The sequence below is a fragment of the Rhipicephalus microplus genome, chromosome X (genome assembly GCF_043290135.1).
Source record: "Rhipicephalus microplus isolate Deutch F79 chromosome X, USDA_Rmic, whole genome shotgun sequence".
NCBI classification, from domain to species: domain Eukaryota; kingdom Metazoa; phylum Arthropoda; class Arachnida; order Ixodida; family Ixodidae; genus Rhipicephalus; species Rhipicephalus microplus.
Genome location: NC_134710.1, coordinates 171,667,190 through 171,692,582, shown reverse-complemented (window position 1 = coordinate 171,692,582; position 25,393 = coordinate 171,667,190). Strand labels below are relative to the sequence as shown.

General features: G+C 41.7%; 1 protein-coding gene and 1 long non-coding RNA gene across 3 annotated transcripts in view; both read left to right on the top strand.

Moving 5' to 3' along the window:
- Positions 1 to 1,536: 1,536 nt before the first annotated feature.
- LOC119175546 (uncharacterized) lies at positions 1,537 to 10,178 on the top strand. The gene is made up of 4 exons (XR_012887105.1): positions 1,537 to 1,753; positions 1,816 to 1,872; positions 3,341 to 6,780; positions 9,136 to 10,178. It is a non-coding gene; the product is annotated as an uncharacterized LOC119175546 (long non-coding RNA).
- Positions 10,179 to 15,302: 5,124 nt separating this feature from the next.
- sing (MARVEL domain-containing protein sing) overlaps positions 15,303 to 25,393 on the top strand; it is a 109,935-nt gene continuing 99,844 nt past the window's right edge. For both annotated transcript variants that reach the window (XM_075878205.1, XM_075878206.1), the window contains exons 1-3: positions 15,303 to 15,747; positions 17,917 to 18,117; positions 19,102 to 19,233. In XM_075878205.1, the coding sequence (XP_075734320.1) occupies positions 15,607 to 15,747; positions 17,917 to 18,117; positions 19,102 to 19,233 (474 nt within the window). In that variant the 5' untranslated portion in view covers positions 15,303 to 15,606. The remainder of the gene's footprint in view (positions 15,748 to 17,916; positions 18,118 to 19,101; positions 19,234 to 25,393) is intronic.

The window sequence follows — 25,393 nt, the reverse complement described above, 5'->3', positions numbered from 1 at the left end:
CGAAAGCGCTAGGCGTTAAATGTAATCCGTATCGTCCGCTGCCCGTTGGACACTGCACTTAATACATTCACTGATAAAACGCGCCTCACGATTTCGCGCAAGCAGAGAACGCAAGCAAGAGAGAAACACTAAAACACGTGAGGAGGTGATTCAACGCAGACGAATTTTAGAGGCGTGCCTTTCCATGCAGTGCAAGGGCGGCACTGCGTTATAATATCGTGAGCTGAGGGCGCTAGAAAAAGATTTTTCGTAATAATAAAACACTGTCAAAAACTTCTTTTCTCATTACGCCTACTTGATATTGCTAGTGGAAAGAAATGTCTCTGTAAAACGTAGTGATTGCTTTGCCTTTGAATGAAACTTGGTTTTTCAATAATGGTGGTTGTTGCCCAAGCACCTAGTCGCGCTTACATCCCAGCCCCATATCTCCCCATCCTGATTTCGCCCGAACTTTTGCGACTTATGTGAAATAGACTTTGGCCGATTACTGCACCATGCGCCGGCCGCTTAGCAAAAGTGGACTACACCGCCTCTAGTTCTCGCAACCGCCTCGCGGCCCGCATCTCCAGCGGACATTTCAACCCGAGTTTATTCTAGTAACGTTGGGGAGAGCCACACTCTTCTATAGAAGAGGCACAAGCTGCATCAGTCGCGTAATTAAAGAGCAGTACGAGATACCCTACTTCAAGGGGAGCCGAAAGCCGTCCCATGGTTGCGTGTTTAGAAAATGTGTTTAACGATTTAGAGTACTGCGCACTCAACTATGGGAGAGCACTAAGCCGTAATGGTTGCGTGTTTAGAAAATGTGATTAACGATTTAGAGTACTGCGTACTCAACTATGGGAGAGCACTTAGCCGTCCCGTTTGTCGAATAAATCAAAACGTAAGTAATAACTCGCCGACGGTAGCACTGTATTATTTAGCGCGAAGTCATTCCGAAAAACCACTTTGGCAGAGCTGCTTTACTTTCATTTTGTTTTACTTCCATTTCAAAAACATTGGCTGTAACCTAAGAAATGCAAGACACCACAAGAATTGCGCAATGCTTACAATTTATCCTTTAGCCAATCTTCAACGTACATTGTTATTTTCATTGGCCACTTACTAATTAGGGCGCGCTCAGGCGCATGTATGTACAACGCCGTCCACTTGTACCCACTTTCCTTTCATTTCTCACTGAATCCATCATGGTAACTTGAATTTTTAAATAAAAACAAAAAGAGACTTTAGCGACTTTCTAGCTAAAAGTTGCAAAGGGGCCGTATATTCAATTTATTTTTTACCCGAGTGAAAAAATCTCTAGTATTTTGGGGGAATTTTGAAGAGGAAAATTTAAGAACCTTAGCGCCTTTCTGGCTGACAGCCGTAAAAGGGTCGTATATTCCAATTATTTTATACGTGAGCAAGTAAAAAAAGAAACCAGTTCACATAGATTAAAAGAAATTTAATTTATAGGCTTGTAGCGCTGACATGAATGAAATATATTGCTAAAAGTAAATGATACACTTTGTGTTTTGAGAGTCAAAGCCACATGATAGTCGTTTTTGCATCCAATCTAAGTCACATAATGGATGCTGTGTGTAAAAAAAAAAAAAAAAAAACAGCTGATCGTTTCTGCGAGCTGCGTTTTGCGTTCTGTGACTTATAAATCTGCGAGAAGAATGTAATCACGACTATTGGGGAGTATTTTCGTCGGTCAAAGATATGGCAAGCTGCGAAGAACAAGGATAAATTGTGAAATTGTTGTCGTAAGGTGAGTAAACAAAGCCGACATACCGCGATCGCGATATATTTACTTCGCTTTTGTTCTTACAGGTAACAAACAACAAAGTGGGATCCCGGGAAGCCTGCACTTTTGTCGTCTATTGACAGGTAAGCAAGACTGTTTCATTTAAGGAACGTCATACGTGGGCGAGCGTCGTTAGAGAGCCCGATACATAACACAGAAGTGCGCCTTCATGTATTTACCCACTGCATCTTACGATTATTGCTTAATTGAACTCTCGCAGAAGATAGTTGTTTTGTGAAACATGTTTTTCTGCACACCACGGTGTTTCATTTGCGATGATTTAACGATTAGTTTGATGAGCATAATTGTTTTAGACGGCTAGTGATTGGTATGCTATATACTACACATTGGTCTTTAACCGCGTTGCGGCAAGAACTCGGACGAAAAAAGCGGAAAAAACTTACGATGCCACCTGGTAGAATTTCCCAGAAGCGGTGGGCCTGATTTTTGTACTTCTCGACCAGAAGTGCTTCGAGTTCGTCGGCAAGTTTCGGGAAGTTACGAGTGCAGTTGACAGAGCAGCACTGCGTACAGTTTCCACTGTGTTCGATGCACTGCGTTTTTGAAGTGGAGATTACTTAGCTAATTGGTCCATCTTGGTTACATTTTGGTTATACAGGAGGTCGATCCAGGAGAGAAGTATGATGTGCATATTTGGCGTACCTCAGAAATCACTTGATTAGTTATTTGACTTGTATTATTGGCATGAAAATATATTGTTCGGACAGAAAGCAAACTAACGCTCAGTAGAGACAGATAACAAAGAATGAACACTGTTATTATGCAGAGTAGAACGTTTTCAAAGCTCTGCTTCTTCCATATGTATTCAAAGGTAAGGAAAGAGACAGTAATTTTTACAGAAAAACGGTGATGAGCACTAAACAAAAAAAAAACAGATTTAGAGTGGTCATTGCAATGCATGTCGCACGTGTAGCCTGCATTTCAGACACTGTTACTATTTTGTTGTGTATCTAAATTAGCTAGGCACAAAACTTAAGCGTGGTTACTGGACAACCATTAAGAACTTAAGGCCTCTCTTGATGACTGCTGAGTAATATTACCTAATAAATGAAATAATGCCCACCATTGATAGGTGGAGAATAATTTTAATGGGACAAACAGAAAACATACTCTGTGTGCTGAAATAGATGCAACATCCGAACGACACAGGTTACGTACTCCCTGCAACTTTGCTGTGTTTACTGCTGCTACTGATAAATTGCTTAACAACATGCTTATGGATTCATGCAGTACACCTAAGAAGTTCTGCAATCCTTTTACTATGTGGATGAGGCTCAAGTGCAAGGTCATACTTAATAATACTACATTGAGGCGCTTGTGCCAAGGTTCGGAAGAAGCCAAGTGAAGCCAATCTGTTTGACTTCTTGTGGTTGGGCTGTGTTATAAATGTCCAGAAGAAAAAGGTTGGCTTTCCCTATTTTGATAATTAACTTTTTTTTCCAAATCAATCACGAATTCTACATTTTGCTGCCCGTCCGACTCGAACAGGAGGAGCATCACTTGTGTTTCCTGTATATTTTTGCATTACAGGGTCTGCAATACATCACGGGATTTGTCTACATCATCTGGAGCTTGCCGATGAAGTGAGGGGCTTGCGTTCGGCTACCCTGGCTGTCGTTGTGCCTGGATTTCCTCAGCCTTTGCTGTAACCACAGTAACGACCATGGGCATCATCATTTTTTCCCTTTTCAATTTTCTTTCTTTAGTATTGTTTTACTTGCAAGTTAGCTTCTCAATATGACAAGTGTAGTGCATAACAGTGTTGAATAATCCACTTTTTCACAGTCAGGTGAGGGTATCTTCACGCATTACTTTTACGTGTGCTCGTCAATCTTCTCAAATGATGCAGACAAGAAATATCACTTGGCTTCATTTCATCAGGCAAGCCTCGCATTTATATATGTAGCAATCTAGTATTAACTACCGATTCACAAGAGTGTTTCATTCAGCATGATGTTTCTTGTAATGTGTGCAATGTAATAAATCTCTGCTTTGAAAATATGATACCGTAACATGCAATTATTTACAGAAAGTGTATGCCATCTTAGAATTGGCATGAGCATGAAAAAATAATTTTTTTTACAGTTGCAACTTGAAGAAAAGACTGCATACTTATTCTTTCTCAATACTTCAGCATTTACAAATAAGCCATATTTACTTCAAAGGCTAGACTATCTGTTTCAGTATAGGTTGTCCCATTCCAGGAGAAAAGTGAGGTGGATGTGCTACAGAAGGTCACCTAGTGTAGTAGGTGTGCGGTGCATAGACAAGAAGCGAGAAGACAGTGCGCAGGCATGAAGTAGACGGCGGCAACAATTGTTGGCGGCTGCGGGATGGCAGCAGAGACAAAAATGATACTGGTGCATTGTTGTTACAGTGCTTGACTGGGGACACGGATCACAAGGGCATGATCAAAGTTGCTGAGGTCATACTTCGATGGAGGTGGTATTCAAGAGGCTTGTGTAGCGTTTACATGCAAATTAAAAACCTGAGGTGTTAAATTTTTTCAAAGACCTAAAGTTAAACGTGCCTCCTAATCACATTCTTGTTTCAGCTCATATATCCCAGGCTATAATCTTAATTACAAAAACCTTCACCAAAATAATTCCTTCCCAGCAAGTGGGCTAGACTGTGTTGCTGCTTCATAATTCCTTGCTAAGTTTCTGGAAACACCGTAGCAGCTGATCACATAAGATGTCGCACTACTAGAGAATGTGGACATGTGTCCCATCACTTCTGACAGCAGTGGTTGCGAGAGCACCTGAGGTGGAAATGCAGAAACATCGATTTACTTCATATTAGGTGGATGTTAAAGAACCATGGATAGTCAAGCTCTTGCAATGCAGCACAAATATTTTAGCACTGCGGTGTCTGTTGCAGGCGGTGCAGTCACCTGCAAACTCTTCTTAAATTCTGCAAGTGTTGCTGCCTTGTAATGCCAAACAAGCTGATAACACAGTTGCGGACACCTTGCCCACGCAAGTGCACTCAGTGTGCTGACATTCTGTGTCTAAATCGAGGTTGGAGGTCATCATCGAGAGAGCTGTCATGCTCGCTGTTCTCGTCACCACTGTCATCAGTGAGAGTGTCAAAGCCTATTTCAACTTAAACGAAGGGTGTGCAACACTGCACATGCAGCAACAATACTGGAAGAACGTTGTGGTGAGTAGTGAGGGTACAGTGCCACTGAATGCAGCGAAAACAGCTCTTCAGTAGCCCAATACAATGCTCGACTATGGAACGCAATGAAGCATGTGCAGAGTTGTATTTGACTTCTGCACTATCCATGTGAAGACAACTTTTCACCATACCACAAGTCAAGGCTCGAGGGGGTAGCCATCGTCACCTGCAGAAATATGAATTGTGTTGTTAATACTGCTAAAATGACTGGGATCTCTTGAAGCTTGTTGACCCTAGAATACAAACAACTGAATCAGTGGTACCTGACTAGCCTGACATTGACTCCGTATTATGCGAAACATCTACTACGATGAGGTTGTTAGCACATAGCGCATCACGTAACAATACTGCAGCAGTTAAGCCAGAGCTGAAAGATTGTGCACCAGCAGCACGCGACATAATGCCACTTGAGAGTGCGCTGAAGTTTTATTAATACCGCGAGGAAATATCTCGATGTACGAAAAACTGGCATCTTCAGGAAAACTGATGCAGCTTGTGCCTCTTCCATAGTGGAGTGTGGCTCTCCCCAACGTTACTAGAATAAACTCAGGTTGAAATTTCCGCTGAAGGTGCGGGCCGCGAGGCGGTTGCGAGAACTAGAGGCCGTGCAGTCCACTTTTGCTCTGCGGCCGGCGCATGCTGCAGTGATCGGCCAAAGTCTATTTCACAAAAGTCGCAAAGGTTCAGGCGAAATGCGGTTTAGAAGCTATTGCCAGGGACATCTTCATGGGGAGATATGGGGCTGCGATGTAAGCGCGACAAGGTGCTGGGACAACAACCACCATTATTGATAAACCAAGTTTCATTCAAAGGCAAAGCAATCACTGCGTTTTACAAAAACATTTCTTTCCACTAGCAATATCAAGTAGGTGTAATGAGAAAAGAAGTTTTTGACAGAGTTTTATTATTACGAAAAATCTTTTTCTAGCGCCCTCAGCCCATTATATTATAACGCAGTGCCGCCCTTGCACTGCATGGAAAGGCACCCCCTTAAAATTCGTCTGTGTTGAATCACCCCCTGACGTGTTTTAGTATTCCTCACTTGCTTGCATTCTCTGCCTACGCAAAATCGTGAGGCGCGTTTCATCAGTAAATGTCTTAAGGTGGTAGGCCACCTTCAAAAGTCTCTTTTTTTTTTTGCGAAATAAATTTTTAGGGTTTTGTTTTTCTTTCATGCTCAAACATTCACATATATGTTACAACAAATGTTATTTTCATAGCGTCATTAGTTTGCGAGTTACAGCAAGTTTTCTATGCCCTATGCTCCTATAGCAAAATCGAAACCACATTTACAGCTGTGGTTTCGGTTTCAAGAAATCGCTTTAGAAAGCAAGTGTTGTTTCGTCTATAATAACGCTATTCAAAATACTTTATGCATTTTATTGCGACTGTTATATAAGATGATGTCAATAAATACAACTTTGTGTTTAAAAGTCCTCATTAATCTCTAACAGCAACCACAAGGGAGATGCATGATGCTCGTCGGAATTTTTGTTGTTTGCCTTGGTCAGGCTACTTCACGCTTCGTTCTGCATTTGTTTCACGTGTCAACGCTACTAGGGCTGTATCCTTAGGCCACCTGGACCATATTACGACCAGCATGGGGAAGTGCGGAACACAGAAGACGAGGGAGGGCAAGTTTGCTGGAAATTGCTACACGGCGACGAGGCTGCTTGCTGACACAAACGCCTGTATTTCGGTGACCGCGAAGAAGCTTAAGCACATAAACAAGGCATACCAGGCTCCACTAGAGAATTCTGCGCTCCAAGGGATCAGGATAATGGACATTGGTATTCTTTCTTCAGTGTTTTCATCGCTAGCATGTTCCGAATGCTTGAACACAACACTCAAGGAACATACACACACACATCTATATATATATATATATATATATATATATATATATATATATATATATATATATATATATATATATATATATATATATATATATATATATATATATATATATTGTAATGAATCTGAATAACAGACACTCTGCTGGTAATGAAGAAGACGATGTTCGGTGGCTAGTAGTAGCTCGCGCATGCCGCTCGCCATTAGCCAGACCTGCCGCCTGATAAAGCACATTTTGCCAAGCTGCGCGTGAACCTTTCTCGACGTACAACACCTCTATTTTAATATATATATATATATATATATATATATATATATATATATATATATATATATATATATATATATATATATATATATATATATATATATATATATATATATATATATATATATATATATACGGCGGCTGCATTTCCGATGGAGGCGGAAATGTCGTAGGCCCGTGTGCTCAGATTTGGGTGCACGTTAAAGAACCCCAGGTGGTCTAAATTTCCGGAGCCCTCCACTACGGCGTCTCTCATAATCATATAGTGGTTTTGGGACGTTAGACCCCAGATATCAATCATATATATATATATATATATACACGTTAGTTTGAACATGAAAATAGAGCTATATAATGTCAATGAAAGAACAACATGGGGAATATAATCACAGTGCACAAAATATTGCACTTACAAATTTATTACAAATCCGAAGCTTTAAGTATCAGACTTCTATATAGCTGCTCCCTCCCCCTGGACAGAATCTTGTATCCGCCTTTGAGAATTGTCATCTGAGATGAAATCAGGCTGTTGGCCAAATCAGGCTATTTATTGGCTTCAATGAATTTTTAAGTGTGTGTCACTTTTTGTCTCTCAATTAATTATTGCTTTGACTTTCTCAATGGTGCTGTGCAAAAGGTTCACCCTGCGAATGAATTCACCATACAGGCAGCCGTTCGAGAACGGTTGCGTCATGCCCCGGCAAGGCACAAAAATGCAGCAAGAGGTAATAAAGCTGCTATGCATTTTGCAGTCAGTTTAAAGGAACTGACAGCTGTCAGTGTGCTGTAATTGGAAAGCACTGTAAAAAATTTTGCATTTGCTGTGTGGATTAGTTCGTGCTTGGAAAACGAGCTAGAAACAGTGATGAGTGAGCATGATAACAGTCATATACCAGCATTTGTGTAAGTTAATAGGCAATATCAATAGTTCTGCTCATCCAGTGGATGCACCTATTTATGGTAAAACTAGTATACAGCACTTTGAATCTCACATAAAGACTACAGTATATGTAATCACACTTGAGTTTGCCTACAAAAGCACTCAAGTGCATCTCCATGCAATCTCGGACACCACAGTTCACAGCAAGTGTGCTGCTCTACTGTTGCCATGGGGGCAGCTTTTCTTCCTAGATTATTTTATCTCATTATGCTATCGAATAAATAAAATGTACATGGCTGTGTGGCATAAAGACCACAGTTTTAAAGAACAAGTATAACGCATTAAATGACAAGAAATTCTATATATATCTCAATTTTGTGTCACATAGTACCAAGCCATCCCCGCAAAAGTGGTACATGCACTTTTTTTTTAATTTTATGTCGCACTTTATACTTCCTACTTAAATCTCAAGTGGCATGATCAAAATAGTCACGAAAGTTAGTTTTCATTTCGACTAGAATCTTGTGACATGTTCTGGTGTATTGTTGATCCCTTTATTGGTTATGTTTCTCATCATACTTGGTCGTTAAGTCGCCTCTGAGAAATTCTCAGGAAGATTAATGTTGTCCGATAGCTTTATGACAGAATGTGGTGGACAATTGTGCATATGCTGGATACTCAAGTTTGTGTCCAGTGTAGTTTTTAGCTGCTGCAATGTTGTATGAGAACATCACTTTGTTTTGTAGTAGGATGTTTTGAAACTGACATTTACAATGAAGCACAAATTAGTGAAATGTCTTTGTATGTATTCATACTCATAAGACCCAAGGGCATTTTAAAGTGCTTTTTAGGTTCTAGAACTATCTATACTTATATATGCTGAAATGAGTAACATCGTTATTGTTAATGTATGCATTAGTCATCTGCATTTGCTGTGTTTCTGAAGTAGGCATCATTTTTCTCAATTCTTTTGTAACTTCAGGAGTGGAGCATCACAATTTAAGCCAAGCATTTTTTTTTGCTTATGGTAATATAGAGTATCAGTACTGCTGGTGTGCTCTTGCTTGGAATGTCTTATAGTATTTCTTTTCACTGTTTCTGGATAGCTTATATTGATTCTCTTTTTTCTTGTATTCTTAGGGTCAACTGGCTGTGATGAGTAGCTATGGTGCATTATGAAGCTTTCAAGTGGACCTTCTTTTCAAGAGGAACTTTGTTTAAGATTTTCGTGCAGCATTTTTTTTATTCACATCACTTGAAGCGTTCAGGGCGAACTTTAATGAAGACCTTTGTATTGTAATTTTTCATTCACATAACTTTAGGCTTTCAAGGGGAACTTCGTTGAGCTATTTTTCATTCACATCACTTAAAGCATTCAAAGTGAATTTCATTGAACTTTTGTACATTCTCATAACTTTGAAACTTTCAAGGGGAAGACGATAGTTCTAGCGCGAAAACAAAGCGATGACTCTGTGTCGTCATTTTGTTCTTGCGCTATAACCATCGTCATGCCATACCAACTAGCCCAAGCTGCCACACTTCTAAGTTTCAAGGGGAACTTCGTCGAGGATTTTTGGTCAGCAATTTTTTATTCACATCACTTCGAAGCATTCAAGGCGAACTTCTTTGTAGACTTGTGCAGTAATTTTTCATTCACATAACTTTAAACTTTTCGAGGGGAACTTTGTTGTTGAGCAATTTTTCATTCACATCACTTAAAGCATTCAAAGTGAATTTCATTGAATTTTTGTTCATTCTCATAACTTTGAAACATTCAAGGGGAAGACGATAGTTATAGCGCGAGAACAAAATGACGACTCTGTGTCGTCGTTTTATTCTCGCGCTATAACTATCGTCATGCCATACCAACTAGCCCAAGCTGCCACACTTTTAAGTTTCAAGGGGAACTTCGTCGAGGATTTTTGGTCAGCAATATTTTATTCACATAACTTCGAAGCTTTCAAGGCGAACTTTATTGAAGACTTTTCTATAGTAATTTTTCATTCACATAACTTTAGGCTTTCAAGGGGAACTTCGTTGAACAATTATTTATTCACATCACTTCAAAGCGTTCAAGGCGAACTTCATTGAATAATTTTGTACTATAATTTTTCATTCACATACCTTCACTTACATTCAAAGACCGATTTAATTTTATGTTCAATAAATGTGTTTGAAAACAGTGTGGTGTCTGCTGCAATAAATATCTAAGGTTTTAAGGACCTAGCCTAAACATGCAGGTTAGACGGCAGCTTTTACTTGATGATAATGTCAGGCTGTTTGGGCTTTCTTTACCAAATATTGCTAATATTTTTTGAATGAGAACTTTTTTTCAATGCACATCCTCAATGCACATACTGCCGAGCAGCTATGAGCAAGATTGCCATGGGACTGCAGGTCTAACACACCAACTACATGTGGTAAGTGTGAACAGTGCATGAAAAAAGCTTTTATTTAATAAATGGCAATATTTATGTATATCTTTTAAATGTCCATTCAGCGTTCATGTGCAACGTACCTGCAACCTTGTTCGGATGAGCATTTTATAGTTGCAGGTGCAGCTAATCTTCGTAATTTGGATTTCTATGGATATCTAAGAGACATTCACAGTGTCCATGAGGAACATAATTACTATGGATGTCCATACAATATTTGTGGTTCACTGGGACACTTTGTCTAAAAAATGACATGTACTGCTACTCGGCACGGCCGCGCATATGCGCAGTGACGTTTTCGGTGACTTGGATTGGCCATCGCCTTCTCCATTATTGCCATAGAGTTAATTATAGTAGTACACAATAGGGTTAATATACAGACTGCTTTCCGCGGCCGCTGCTTTTCGTACACGGGTGGCGGAGCTGTGCATGTAGATTACGGGAAGCTGGCGCTCAATGGCCACGCTAATTGCTAAGCTCGGAAAGTCGTGTTTACATCGTAACTGCTGATGCTGATGTCCCTGGCAATAGCTTCTAAAACGCATTTCGCCTGAACCTTTGCGACTTTTGTGAAATAGACTTTGGCCGATCACTGCAGCATGCGCCGGCCGCAGAGCAAAAGTGGACTGCACGGCCTCTAGTTCTCGCAACCGCCTCGCGGCCCACACCTCCAGCGGAGATTTCAACTCGAGTTTATTCTAGTAACGTTGGGGAGAGCCACACTCCACTATGGAAGAGGCACAAGTTGCATCAGTTTTCCCGAAGATGCCAGTTTTTCGTACATCGAGATATTTCCTCGCGGTATTTATAAAACTTCAGCGCACTCTGTGGCATTATGTCGCATGCTGCTGGTGCACAATCTTTCAGCTGTGGCTTAACTGCTGCAGTATTGTTACGTGATGCACTATGTGCTAACAACCTCATCGTAGTAGATGTTTCGCATAATACGGAGTCAATGTCAGGCTAGTCAGGTACCACTGATTCAGTTGTTTGTATTCTAGGGTCAACAAGCTTCAAGAGGTCCCAGTCATTTTAGCAGTATTAACAACACAATTCATATTTCTGCAGCTGACGATGGCTACCCCCTCGAGCCTTGACTTGTGGTATGGTGAAAGGTTGTCTTCACATGGATAGTGCAGAAGTCAAATACAACTCTGCAGATGCTTCATTGCGTTCCATAGTGGAGTATTGTATTGGGCTACTGAAGAGCTGTTTTCACTGCATTCAGTGGCATCGTACCCTCACTACTCACAGCAACGTTCTTCCAGTATTGTTGCTGCATGTGCAGTGTTGCACACCCTTCGTTTAAGGTGAAATAGGCTTTGACACTCTCAGCGATGACAGTGGTGATGAGAACAGCGAGCATGACAGCTCTCTCGATGATGACCTCCAACCTCGATTTAGACACAGAATGTCAGCACAGCAGCTGATGCTGTGATAGATGCTGATGCAGAATGATGCTGCGATTAATATATATATATATATATATATATATATATATATATATATATATATATATATATATATAAGGGAAAGAAGTGTATACCTAAAGGCTCGTTTTTCCGTGTTTTGACACAATAATAATGAGATCTAACAGACAGTAATGCCAAGGAATGTATAGGGGAAGTTATTAGTTTCAATGGAATGTAAATAAGAAGAAAGAAATGTGGATGAAAAAATAACCAGCCGTGAGCAGGAAACGAACCTACAACCTTCGAATAACGCGTTCGATGCTCTAACCACTGAGCTATCACAGCGGCCTTCCCTCCGTCCACTTTTTTGGGGTTTATATGCGAATTTAGAAGTAGGAGCGTCAGTCAGCGCCATCTATAAGCCAAGCGACGAGTGTGAAACACCCTTTTATGCGCATATGTGGCGTCATGTAGCACGTGCTTTGACACAATAATAATGAGATCAAACAGACAGTAATGCCAAGGAATTTATAGGGAAAGTTATTAGAACCAATGGAATGTAAATAAGAAAAAAGAAAAGTGGATAAAAAAAATAACCAACCGTGAGCAGGAACGGCTGGTAGACATGAGTGATGGGCAGGTACGAAGAAATCTGCATCAAGAAAGCGTGACGGAGGAGCCGAAGCACATAGCAGCTCCTGCACGGTCCGCGCGGCTCTTTCAGTACCATTCAACTGCAGCGTCGCCGTTGCGGGCAACAAGGAAGGGATCAGGTGGCGATCGAGGCGCGGTCCCGCCACTCAACACAGCTACTAGTACTTCTAGTACACTCTAGTTAAGCAACTAAGAACAGAGCGTAACCCTCGCACGCCCAACCAGTGTAATGTGGAAACTTTTTCGGGTGACACAGTGCTCCAAGTGCGTCTTGTGTTACTAGTTTTTCTTAGTGAGGCTGTTATTGGGGGCAAAGTTTTGGGGAAGTTCAGTCACCCATACTCGTTTCTGTGTGTTAATTTGTCGGGAACAACTATCTTTTAATATAGAACTAACGTAGCATTTACACTAACATATCAAAGCCACTTGATCTCTAAGTGGGCACTATCAGAAAAGAGCATGTTTCCGCCATCTTGGCAGTGGCAAAAGCTGGCTTCACTTCAGCTGGCAAGGCATTGCGGGAGCATCCATTCCAGCAATTTTTTTTTAATCCTCCTTTGCTGAAACTCATCTTAAACCAGCGACAACCCATGTAGCCCCCACCGGCGCTCAGCTGGGTAGAATCTACTAGAACACTTCTAGTGCACTCTAGCTGGAGTAACTCGAGCGCCCTCTTAGAAGTGGGGCAGCTTGGGCTAGTTAATTGGTATGACATGACGACAGTTATAGCGCGAGAACACAACGACGACACAGAGACAAGAAGGACACGAGTGCTAACTTCCAACTGAGTTTATTGCGCAGAGCCCGAAAATATAAGAGGACACACTAAACCATGTGACAAAAACCATGTGGCACAAAAAGCAATACATGAGTAAGAGAAAAACAAAAGCACAGAAAAAGGCAAACAAAAGTCTAAAAAGGAAACGAAACAGAAAAGTAAAGGTAATATAACTACTTGCGCGCACCCATACCTTCGAGGAACCTTAGTTCCTTCTCGGACAGAGACACGGAGGGCTTGCTAAAGCATGACACCTAGTTCGCGTGCCATCTGCGCGGCCTCGACGATGACTCGCGTGCGCTCATCCTTGTGCTTGTACAGCGTCACTGTGTCCTTGAAAAGGGGCACACAGTTGCACTCAGTGCAGTGCTGAGCAAGAAAACCATCTTTCCCGTTTCTAACATTGTTAGCGTGTTCTCTCAGTCGATCATTCAGACACCCTTCGGTCGTTCCGACATAAAAATAAACATCACATGAAAGGGGTATCCTATATACAACTTCCCGGGAGCATATATATATGCCGCATACCTGTTTCTATGCTGAACTACATTCCGTTGATGACTGCGTTTTCAGGGGGTTTGTAGATTTGGTGAGGCTGAATAATTTGAACGGTGCAGAGAAGATGGACACGAACTCCAACTCGTTTTCCGATTTTCTTGAGTCTGTTATATCTGGTGTTTGTATGGAATCACGGCTATCCTTTCACGCTTTGCATTCGTGTTTTAATATCCTGTAGCTGCTTCTGCTCTGCCCTATTAGTCCGCAGGATAGTCTCAGCAACGGAAGCGATAAACGCCTCAGGAAAACCGGAAGTCTTAAGCCGGGAAACTTGAACTTTGAAGCTCGCAGAGATGTTGTGAACGCACGACCGATTTGAGGCATTCTTAAGTCAGGTTTGTGCTATGTCTCGCTTAAATATAGCTTGCTGTGAGTGGAAGAAAAAGGAAGTAAATGTTTCTGCGCACGTGGTTCATAACACCAACAAATGTGCTGTGAGCTAAAAAACAGTCTTACATCCAAAAAGCGTAATTCTTGTCATTCTCGGGCATTTCATGTGTCAACACAAGAGGTTTTAGACAATTTTCAAACACACCTATCGTTTGGGCCACAATCGAGCGCAACATAAAAGGGTTATACTTTAGAAGAACTAGGAAATCATCCACGTATCTGAATACTTTGACGACAAGCGTGCCCTCTACTTTTTCTGCAGTTTATTGCCCATTTTTGCCAATAGTAGGTCACTGAGTAGAGGTGCTATTCATGAGCCGATTGAAACATCTTTTTTTTTTTCTGCAGATAAATGCAATCATTCCATTGAACGAAAGTAGAGGTAAGGTACAGCAAAACAAGCTTAAGGAAATCTCGATCGCGCAATTAAAAATTGGCACTGATGCCAGTTTTTAATTGGAAGTTCAATTCCCCGAAGACTTCTATGTGATTATTTATACATTCTAATACCTGATCGTGAGGCAGTGGAGTAGTATAGGTTCTTTATGTCAATTGAAAAACCAAAAACATTAGATTCATTTGACTGTTTGAAAAATTCTATCAGTGCCTGCGAGTTTTTGATCAAAAATGGGTCCTCAATCCTTAGACACTTTAGGTGGGTCTGAATAAACAAGCCGAGTTGCTTTTGCCACAATCCACTTTCTGTCACAATGACTCGAACGAGCATGTCGACTTTATGTGTTTTGGCAGAAAAAAGACATGCTGAGTGCCGTTGGATAAGGAGGGTGGTTTCGCTGTTCTTCCTAATTACTTGTACCTAGAAAAGGCAGTCACAGATATTGGCTCTGTTTTCAAATGTTGAACCGGCATTCGTCTAGATAGAGTAAAAACGCAAGCCAAGGAAGTGTGTCGTAAACTAGAGTTGAAACAGTTAGCACAGCATATTAGCAAAAGCGACAAAAATGGGCTCAGCAAACTGGTAGGTGTTCTGTGGTCCAACGCCTCCTCTACAGGAGGCGTTGCATGGTCTTAAGGCCCGTCAAAATAACTCTTCTCTAGTAGTCCTGATTTATTCGCACGTCCAGCAGGTATGGGCTGATTGTGGACAGATTTACAGTGCTGCGGATGAGCGCCGATTTTTCGTAGACGTTGCCACCGCCTACTGATTGCGTCACGTAATCATTTGATAATGTGTCGTTGCGTGGTCGATATGCATAGAAATTGGACACTCCTTCAGATGAAGCTGCTACTGGTCTTGATGTCCACCTCTTCTACATACGAAATGTGTCCTCGGTGAAACGCTTCTTTGCTGTGTTTGTTTGGCGTAGACTGTCATGTGCAGCAGGCATGAATCATGCTTACGTTCAGAAGTCGGAAAGTGTAGATGTCGGTGACCGCTATGGACAGCAGCAACAAGCCGCTACTTCCCGTTTCCTCGAGCGGGAACGCAACATTGCAGTCCATGTTGGGACTGAACTACCGCTATTGCTTCAGCCTGATTGGAGTGCTTAAACTTATAGAAATGGTAATTTAGGCTCTTATCACTCGACCGATGCAGTCAATACTGATTTGTGAGTGTAATCTACTTATTTTTGGTGTAAATTACTACACTTGGTAACGTGTTCATTTTCGCCTTCAACGTAAAACCGCCTGGCAGTTTGTGGATGAATTTTTCCGTTCAGACATTTTTTTTTACAATAGGCAATTATTGTTCATAAACAACTTCCCTCTTCTGAAATATCTTCATACAGGACTTCACCCCGTAAATTCGTCAACACATCGCTATTGGGTATAAATGACCAGCCAACATAATTTAACTAAATTACGTTAAAAACCAAAATGCCTATACATGTCTGTAAAAATTAATGGACGAGCACGTTAAAATTAAAAGGATGGCACTTTCAAAATCGCAAGTGTGACACTGATATGCCATCACGACGCACTCTTACAAGACTCACAGCGCAGGCAGACGAATATTGATATTGGTACTCCTCAGAAACTATTCCCCTAGAGCTTAACGCTGCTGAAGTCTGGTGCCGTTTTTTGAATCGGCCCTGTTCCGCTTCTCCTTAGCTAGAAAGTGCGTGCTTATTTGTCCAATTTTCATCTCAATGATTTTGCTGAGAATTCTATGTCATATATTAATTAGGCAGATGGTCATAACAGTATTTGTTGCTTAAACTGCTGTAATGAGTACTATCCTCATTCTTTTAAGCCGTTTCATTATTGACATGAAAGAGCTGTGAACACAAGGTGTTGGTGAAGCCGACGACTACTGGACAAAATGTCGGCTCCTGCAGCACCCTTTGTATATAAATAATTCATCTCTTTAGACTTCCATCTTCCCCTTATCTTCTGCCCTTTAATCATTGTAGCACATGAATGGAAGTTCAGTCATTATTACAGGTGACCAATTACCATTAAAGCTTCAAATGGCAACTTTCACCTCGAATTAGGGGGTGCAAGGCACAGGACAAAAGCAAATATAGTGTAACGGAATTATGTCACACAAATAATTTTGTAGTTTGGCTATTATTAGTCTGGTTTGATGCAGTAAGATATGAAGCTCCAAAGATGTCTTCTATAGAATGTGCTGTACAAAGGAAAAGGACAAAGCCATAAAGCATGGTCAGGTGACCCGTGGTTGTTCTTTGCAGCCACAATATACATATTCATTTTGCAGCCAAGTACATGACAGATTTCTGAAGCTCTAACTGCTGTTATGCTATAGAGAATTTGTTATCCGATTATAATACTGATGCAAAAGCATAAAGTTAGTTCTTTTTAGTCTGTGTTTTTAATCATGCTTTGAAAGTGGTAACACACTGGTACAGGTTTTTTAATTACAGTGTCACTGGGTTTCTATTATGTGCCTGTCACATCTGTTACAGTGGTTAGTGTGTTAAAAAGCTGTTTAAGATGTTCGAGGTGTAAAAGCACACTTTTGGTGCGTTGTTTTATTGTATGAGCATTCCAACATGCAAAATGTGCAGTTCACTGACAGTGGACATAGTACTTATGCAAAAGACTGCATTTTGTGCAGGTGTAGCTTTACTTCTGACACCACAACTAGCCGATTTCCCGCTTGGTTCTAGAGAAAAAGTGTAATATTTGACAAGATGCTGGTTGTATTCTCTTGTTACTTTGTTGCTGTGTTCTGATTTCTTATGCATGTGCAGTTGACTCTTAAATATTATTGGTAATGAACACTTTTATTAAGTTGGTTTTCTGTACATGTTAGCCTGTAAGAGTTTAAATATCATAGGGCATTTGCTTTTTGACTGCTCTCAATATTTAAACTTTATTCAAGGAGCTTTTTAAAGGAAGAAATGAATTTTGCAGGTGATATTTGTACAAATTATACTTTGTTTTAAAAGACTGCAGGAAGCTGCCAGTGGCAAATGACAATTGGCTTATTTGCACCGTTCTGTATAAACTATGGTTAGAAAAGGTTTAAAATGCTTTGTTCTTTGGACACAACATTAAAATATGTGCATAAATAATGTAATGTTCAGCCACTTTTTGTTCCTCAATATACAATAGTAATACAATAATATTATTGAGAATTTATGTCCTTTGAAGTTCGTATGGCCTGTGTAAAAAAAGAAAGAGGAGGAGGGAGACCCGGGATCATGCCCTAATCATAGCACTAATTAAACTATAATTGATGGCCTTTGACATATTTCATTTGCAGGTTTTGAACGTGTTATGCATCCAGATGATGCTGGAGTACTGCAATCCATCTTACAGAGGTGTCTCCTGGGGCTTCTTGGGCACAACAGATGAGACATTGTTCATACTGGGCAATTTCAGTGCCCTGATGATGAACGGTCTCTTGTTCCTCAGCTGTGTTCTCTCGGGTGCCACTGCACTGGCCCTGTCAAAATCCCTCTTAGTAAGTGTTCTTTTTAAAGTTTACCTTCTTCAATAATTTTTTTGTGTGATGGTTCTATCATATTTGGCCTTCACTTCTTGTGCGTTACGAAAATTGAAGAAGAGCTCAATTTTTGTCGAACAGTTTTTATGTAGAGCAGGGGTTTTCCACCACTAGGTTGCGGGCCTCACGCAGCCTACGAACCCTTTGCTTGCGGCCCACAGCTTTACAAGGCGTAAACTGTTGTGACTGAGCTAAATGGTATTGCATTATTTTCTCACTTGTCACAATCGATAACACTTTGTTGAGGTAAGCTACAGAGATGGGACTGATCTTAAGCATTTTTTCTGGAGGTACCTCATGCAGTCATGATGTGTTTAAAAATCAATGAAGAGCAAAAAATCTTATTTTATAATTGTTGTCATTCTGGAGATTAGTATCGATATTTTTTCTAAACCTGTGAAATCCCATTACTATTTCTTTGATGCACTCACTAAATTTTGTGACTGCAGCCCTCTTGCTGGGGTGAGTTGAGGACCTCTGGTGTAGAGCCAATAGGGGAGTCTCATTCGCATTGCATTGCATTGAAATGCAAGTTGGTATAGATTATGTTGTAGGAACTCTTCATCTTCATAGTGACAAAACATTAAAGAAAGTGAGAGACAGAACATTATTGTTTGCAAAGAGCAGGCCACATTTATGAAATTGTCAACCTTGCAAAAATATAGTAGAATAAAGTATCTTATTAAATGTTGGCCCTGGTTTGTCACAACTGACACACCCAACCAAAACACTGCAACCTCCATGCATGAGAGCTTTATGCTGGTGATAATTTTCTTCTAGGTATTTAAGTTTCATTCCTAAGCAGTAACTCTGTACACATCAGTATCTGAGCTGCAATATTGATTCAAACCAGCAATTCTGGGCATTTCTGCAAATAGCTGAGCCATTCTGCATTCAGAAAGCTGACTCCTACCGTGCTTATTTACAAATACTGCTTTCTAGGATGTGTTAGGAAACCTGGCACACTTCCTTATCTGCATTGGGAGCAGCTTGGTTTTGCTGTCGTCAGGAGTGAACCACCAACCTAGCTCCAGGTACAAGGAGTACATTTTTCAGGGAAAAGTGACCGTCTCGGTAGGTGAAAGCTTTTATACCTTGTACTACCCCGATATCTTTATATTAATGTGAATTAATTATAGTGAGTGTTGGTGAAAATGAATAGTAAACTGTAGCATCTGTGCCACCAGTGATGTGCTGAGGAAGGGTTACACTTTGTTTATTGTGAGACACTCTTGGACGATGTACCTACAACTACTGAGCATGCTGAAAAGCTGTAATACTTATATATCATGACATTTTTATTGTTAGAAAGAATCTCCTTGGACAAAGTACAGCGGTGACCATCACCTAAACTCTGGAAATGCAGCAACTGTTTGGCAGTGCGTTTATAGAGTGTTGCCAGATGACTGTTCTGTCACGCATGATTGTAGGAAATTCTCGCCAAGACTGTTATTGAACCGTCATGTAGTCTGTGGCTGCAACCTATTGTCCTAATTGTAAAAAGGGGTACATTATGGCATTCCTGCATTTATTAATGCCATATTTACAGAGCTTCAAAAAGGATGTGTACACCATGCATCTTATCAGTGAGACTCTTCACTGCCTTCACATTGCTTGCTACTTCTCTCCTATTGACATTTGCTAGAGCTACTGATGAATTGCCGTAGACGATTTAGACTCTAAAAATACCCCCTTCTTAACACCTGATTTCTTTGATCAGTTCAAATTGGTGCTGTTTATTTTATGCAATATTATACTGCCATCAAAATGGAGTGCATAGTGGACCCTCTATTTTAAAGGGCCCCTAACTAGACTATAAAAGAACTAAAAAAAATCGTGCTCTTCTCTTTTGGCGTTTCCTGTCTTGGCGGCACAATTCGTGACCGCAGGAGTTTGCTCACATGACGTCGGGATGAAAAAGGCTTTTGATTGGTCAATATACGAGAGATATCTGTTGTGAATTGTCTCCTACACTGCTTTGCCGTACAGTCGCATACTCGTTCAGCCTTGTCTCACATGTCTATCATCCACGATAAACTGATTTCCCTTCGTTTTCTGCTTTTGTGACTGCACAAGTGGAGAAAGCAGCTTGTCACTGATAAGCACAAAGTTTTGACTGGCTGAACGCTTAGTGCTGACATTCCACGTGTTTTATGAAGAATTAATTGGTGAGGAAGAGATAGCATTTGTAGGAATTGTTGCAAAGGTGAGTAGAAAACTACTTTCTTGTCTTCGTACACTGCGTGCTTTAGGGGCCCTTTAAAGTTTCAAATACTAGTTCACATATGTATGCGACCTGGATGCCATAATAGTTCTTGCCACTACTTTTGAAGTGCACTGTGAGCATGTAACGTTACTTTCGTGCATTTTTCATCGAGGCAGTCTGCCATTCGTTATTCTCATTGCCACTTTGGCCATCGCCACATCACCATCCTCGGTAAGCTTGTTGATAGAAATGGAGTGCAACAAGGCTCGGAAAACATTCGTGCAGCCACTGAATCCTCTGCCCCTCACAGTGGGCTAAAGATGTACGCAGCTTCAACAGGCTTCGCGCATACCTCTTTTTTTGTGTGAAGATATTAGTTGTTTTAATGCCACCACTCAAACAGTATTTTAAAGAAGCCCATTTACATTGGGTATGCGAGGACCGATTCTCTCGCCTTAAATTCTCTCTCCTAATCACTTTTCTGACTGTTCTGCTGATATTAGACGATTTTCATTCTTCTCTACCTACAACTTTACCTACGAAAGTTCTACAGATGCCAACAGCCATGGAATCAGCATAGTACTATTGCAGCTATAATTTGGCGACAACTTATACCAGTTGCCTCCTCCTAATCTTGTTGTGCAGTTATTTCATCACTGAGCGTAAGTGTACGGCTGTGGTTTTGGAGGCTGCAAAGTTCTGGCCATACTTATTGGACAACCGTTTTCTGTTTTCACAGACCATCATGTGCTGCATTGGTTTTATTGAAAAACACTATAGGACAAATTGGTTGCTAGGCGCACTGCGTACAACTATTTGCTCATTTCATCATACACAAGCATTGATGCCTGTACAGGGTTGTCAATGGCCCTTTGTTACCTTTTGTTAAACTCGACTCTAACCTTCAAACATTCACCCACATTTTTTTCGTGTCTGCATTGATCCACGTGGGCAAAGAACAGCACTTCAATCGTTGCTCCACATACAGTCGAATCTCGATAATTCGAACTCCAAGGGGCCTGAAAATTTGTTCGCATCAAAAGAAGTTTGAAATAATAAAAGCTAAATAAATCGAGGGCTCTCCATGCAGTGGCGCTTGTGCATTGAGCTAACACATGAAGGGGAAGTTTCAGAAAACTTACATTTATTCACTAATCGCATGACATCCATTATGAATTGAAGTAATCGGTGATGCGCATCTGCACAGGTTTGCCTTGCAGCGAGTCAATCAATTTCGCACGCAGCTTGCAAAGCATTTCTACTTCGGCTTCAGCATTCTCCTGGCAAGAGAAGTTGCGCGCGGAAATGTCCAGCGCCGACACTTTCTAAAGGCGACGACAACGACTGCGTAGCAGAGAGAAGCTAATCATCATTTGAGAGAAAACCTACACTCCAAGGCAGCTTTTTTTTTTGCTCTTTTCGCACGCATCGTTTAAAGGAAAAAGGTTACGTGACAGGGATGGGAAAGGGGGAAGCGTGGCAATGGCGCATGAGAGACCCCCCTCCCTCATGGCGCAGAGCTGTACTCACACCAGGGGCAAGGGCTGCAGAGATAGTGTCTTTTTCCTTTCCTTCGACCACAGATCCATTCAGCCCAGCGACAGCTTTCTTTTCTTTTTCCCTCTCTCTCTTCGTGCGCGGGGTTTGAAGTAGAAGGGTCTTTACGTGGCAGGTACGAAAAAGGGAGAAGCGTGACACGGGCGCGTCGCAGATCGGCATATGACGGAGAGCAAACATTCGACCGCAGCCTTTTCTTTCCTTTTCATTACTTTCGCGCGCAGCGTTGAGGTGTCGCAGGTGCCGCCGCGGGATTGGGCGGCGAGCTGAGAGCATTTTCGGCGAGCGGCATGTTCGAATTAACCAACGCAAGTGCTTGCGCATTTGAATTACTGGGCGTTTTTGCTCATTGGAATGCAAATAGCTTTGATGGGACCTCATCCGGAGTTCGAATTAACCGGAAGTTCGAATTAAGCATGTTCGAAATAATGAGATTCGACTGTACCTATCAACTGTCGGCAGCGTGTGTGTGTGCCTTTGCTTGAATTTGGAACTTGGGGCATTGAGATTTTTAACGCAATCTTGAGACAAATCGTAGTTTACCAAGGGATGAGTTTATAGAGTACTGCTGCAGATGCCCGAAAGATTGGGTCTTGAATTGCAAATGTGCAAAATTGGAATGCAAATATGAATTTCCAATTTCAAAAGTTTGCTTGCTGTTAAGCCTGATGAAGTGTGCTGTTCTTGTTGGCTTATATATGTAGCAGCCCCGCCGCGGTGGTCTAGTGGCTAAGGTACTCGGCTGCTGACCCGCAGGTCGCGGGTTCGATTCCCGGCTGCGGCGGCTGCATTTCCGATGGAGGCGGAAATGTTGTAGGCCCGTGTACTCAGATTTGGGTGCACGTTAAAGAACCCGAGGTGGTCGAAATTTCCGGAGCCCTCCACTACGGCGTCTCTCATAATCAAATGGTGGTTTTGGGACGTTAAACCCCACAAATCAATCTTATATATGTAGCAGGTGTGTAGGCATGAATTTTATCAGGTAAGGGGGGGGGGGGGGGGGCAGCCTAATGATCTGAAGTAGGTGCCAGGCAGGCAAATGGTCATTCTTTACTCTGTATGCCATGGCAGGAAAAAAAAATTTTGAAGAAAGGAGGGGGGGAGCACGGGCCCGTTGTGCCACCCCCTGGCAATTACTTCCGTGAATTTATTTTACAGTGAATAGAATGCTTAGTAATACAGATGATAGTATGAAAGTATATTTTCATATTGTTAAGGTGTAGTGAACAATGTAAGGGGTAGGATGGAAAAGTTTTATTTTTTTAAAGCTACCAAACTCTTTCACCCTGTTCTCTTGCACTTTTCTGACCTCTCCCACAGCTTGCCTTGCTCTTCTAAAGCAATTAACTTATTTTGCCACACTGCTCATCAACATCATGGTATCAGCCACCGGACAGAGTTTTTCATGCTTTTTTAGTTTCATGTTTGTACATGATAGTCTGACACTGGGAGGTCACATAATCAATCTAACTATAGATGGTTTTGCCATCACCTGCTGGTCTCTGAAAACATTGTGCATTCACAGGAAAACCACCTTCAGAAACTTGCTGTTTAGCTTGTTTTTGCATGGTTTTAGCCATTGTTGCCGGCTGTGGCTTCTTGTGATCCGGTGTTTTATGCGGGTAAAATTATTTTGAAGCGCTCTCAACTTGAGCACAGCTTTGTCGAGCCAGGATGCAGTCTGCAAGTCTGCACTTATTTTGTGTGCTAGTCAAAACATTCTTTTTTCCAATCGATGATGATAGAAAAAAGCGCCTGTATTGCAGCCATGATGCAAGGAAACTGGATTCCCACTAAGAGTGTGTAGGTTTGTTCTGCCCACTTCATTATAGGCAATGTAAGGCTCAGCGCAGACTAATTGGACACAGGCGATTGTCAAACGTTAGACTAGTAGAAGGCCCTCAGTTATCGGGAACACATCGGTCGTTGTCGTCCTCCACCCGTGGCAGATAAGTGTACTGACACCTGAAATAGGTAGCAAAACGTGAAAACTAACACGGCAAATCTATTGCAAATGTGTTTCTTGTATAGTTAGAGCGACATCAATGATGTGTACTGTTCAGGACAACATGGGACACAAAGTAGCCACGCTTAGCATGAACCGCCGCACAATGTACGTCGCGTGTTCATATTTTGTTGTCATTGAGCTTGTTCTTTTTCTTAAACGGACGCTGGCGAGTGGGCTCTCATCTGTGCAAGCAAATGACTCACCGCCTGTCTTTCTGCCACCAATGAAGATGGCCCTATTCTAGCTAATTTATCGTTCGGTGTCAACATGGATTGTAGGTTTAAGGGGGTTCAGCTTGAAAGTTTGATGAATGAATAACTTACTCGTGAGTAAACCATAATAGTTCACGTGACCCAACCGCAGTTGACATCCCCATCACATAATCAGTACATTTTATAATTTCTCAGTCCCACGAACACTTCGAATCGCGAGTGATTCGGATCACCGCTGATCTCTATAAAAGTGCTCGGTGTGACACAGGCGCAGAAATAAGCGTTTTATCTTGAGGTTGTGTACTTAAGCGAAAACACGTTCATAGTTCGACAGGAGGCAAGTTTTCAATTCTAGTTGAAAAGCTGAATTGTGCAACTTTGCTATAGATCAGGCAACTCTTCTCTTGCGCTTTGAAGACACGGACAGGTATAAGACAGGTGTGCCCCGTCAATTTCCTGTCCGCGGCTTCAAAGCACATCCACATCGTCGACATGCAGAACCAAGTCACCCAATTAATTACGCTGACAAACTTCTCCTGCAGTTTATGCATTTTTTGTTTGTATAGGCATGACCATTGTTAGAGGTAACACTGAGCACGGGGCCGCGCTCATCGGAACGCCACGACGGATATTTCTTGCGGCGCCCGTCAGCCACGCACGCTGTGATACCTGCAGTAGTGGCCGCGCCTGTACCACCTGAGCGCTACGTCGAGCCCCTTCACGTAGCCACTAATCATTGCTCTAAACACATAGTTAAGATTGGGATGGTTCAGATGGCCACGACGACACGTTGAAGGACTGGACAGGCCCGGTTGCTCACTTCCTGCCAAACTTCAGTTTATTTGCACACTGACACTTATTTACAATCAAAGGCCGGGGCGGCCACTAAACCGACCGCACAGTAAGCAATGAGCTGTATTAACGTCGCCGTTATTTGCCGAGCCCTTAGTATACTGCACACATCGACACCAACTTCTCGATGTTGTATCAAACCCTGGATCAGAGGCAGCGCCAAGCACGACCTCTGTCCACACTTCCTGATCTCGTACTCGAGCACTAAGCTCTCCTCTTCTCCATTTCTCTCCATTAAATACATCCCGTCTCATCTGAGACCGCCTCGCGGGACGAAGCCCTTTTTGAAGCTCTACCAATGCAGTAAACAACTCTTCTTTCCTCAGAAACGTGTCTCCGCCTCTGCGTTTCCACACTTTGCTATCGTCATCCTCCAAGAAATCGGCTAAAGAAGAACTT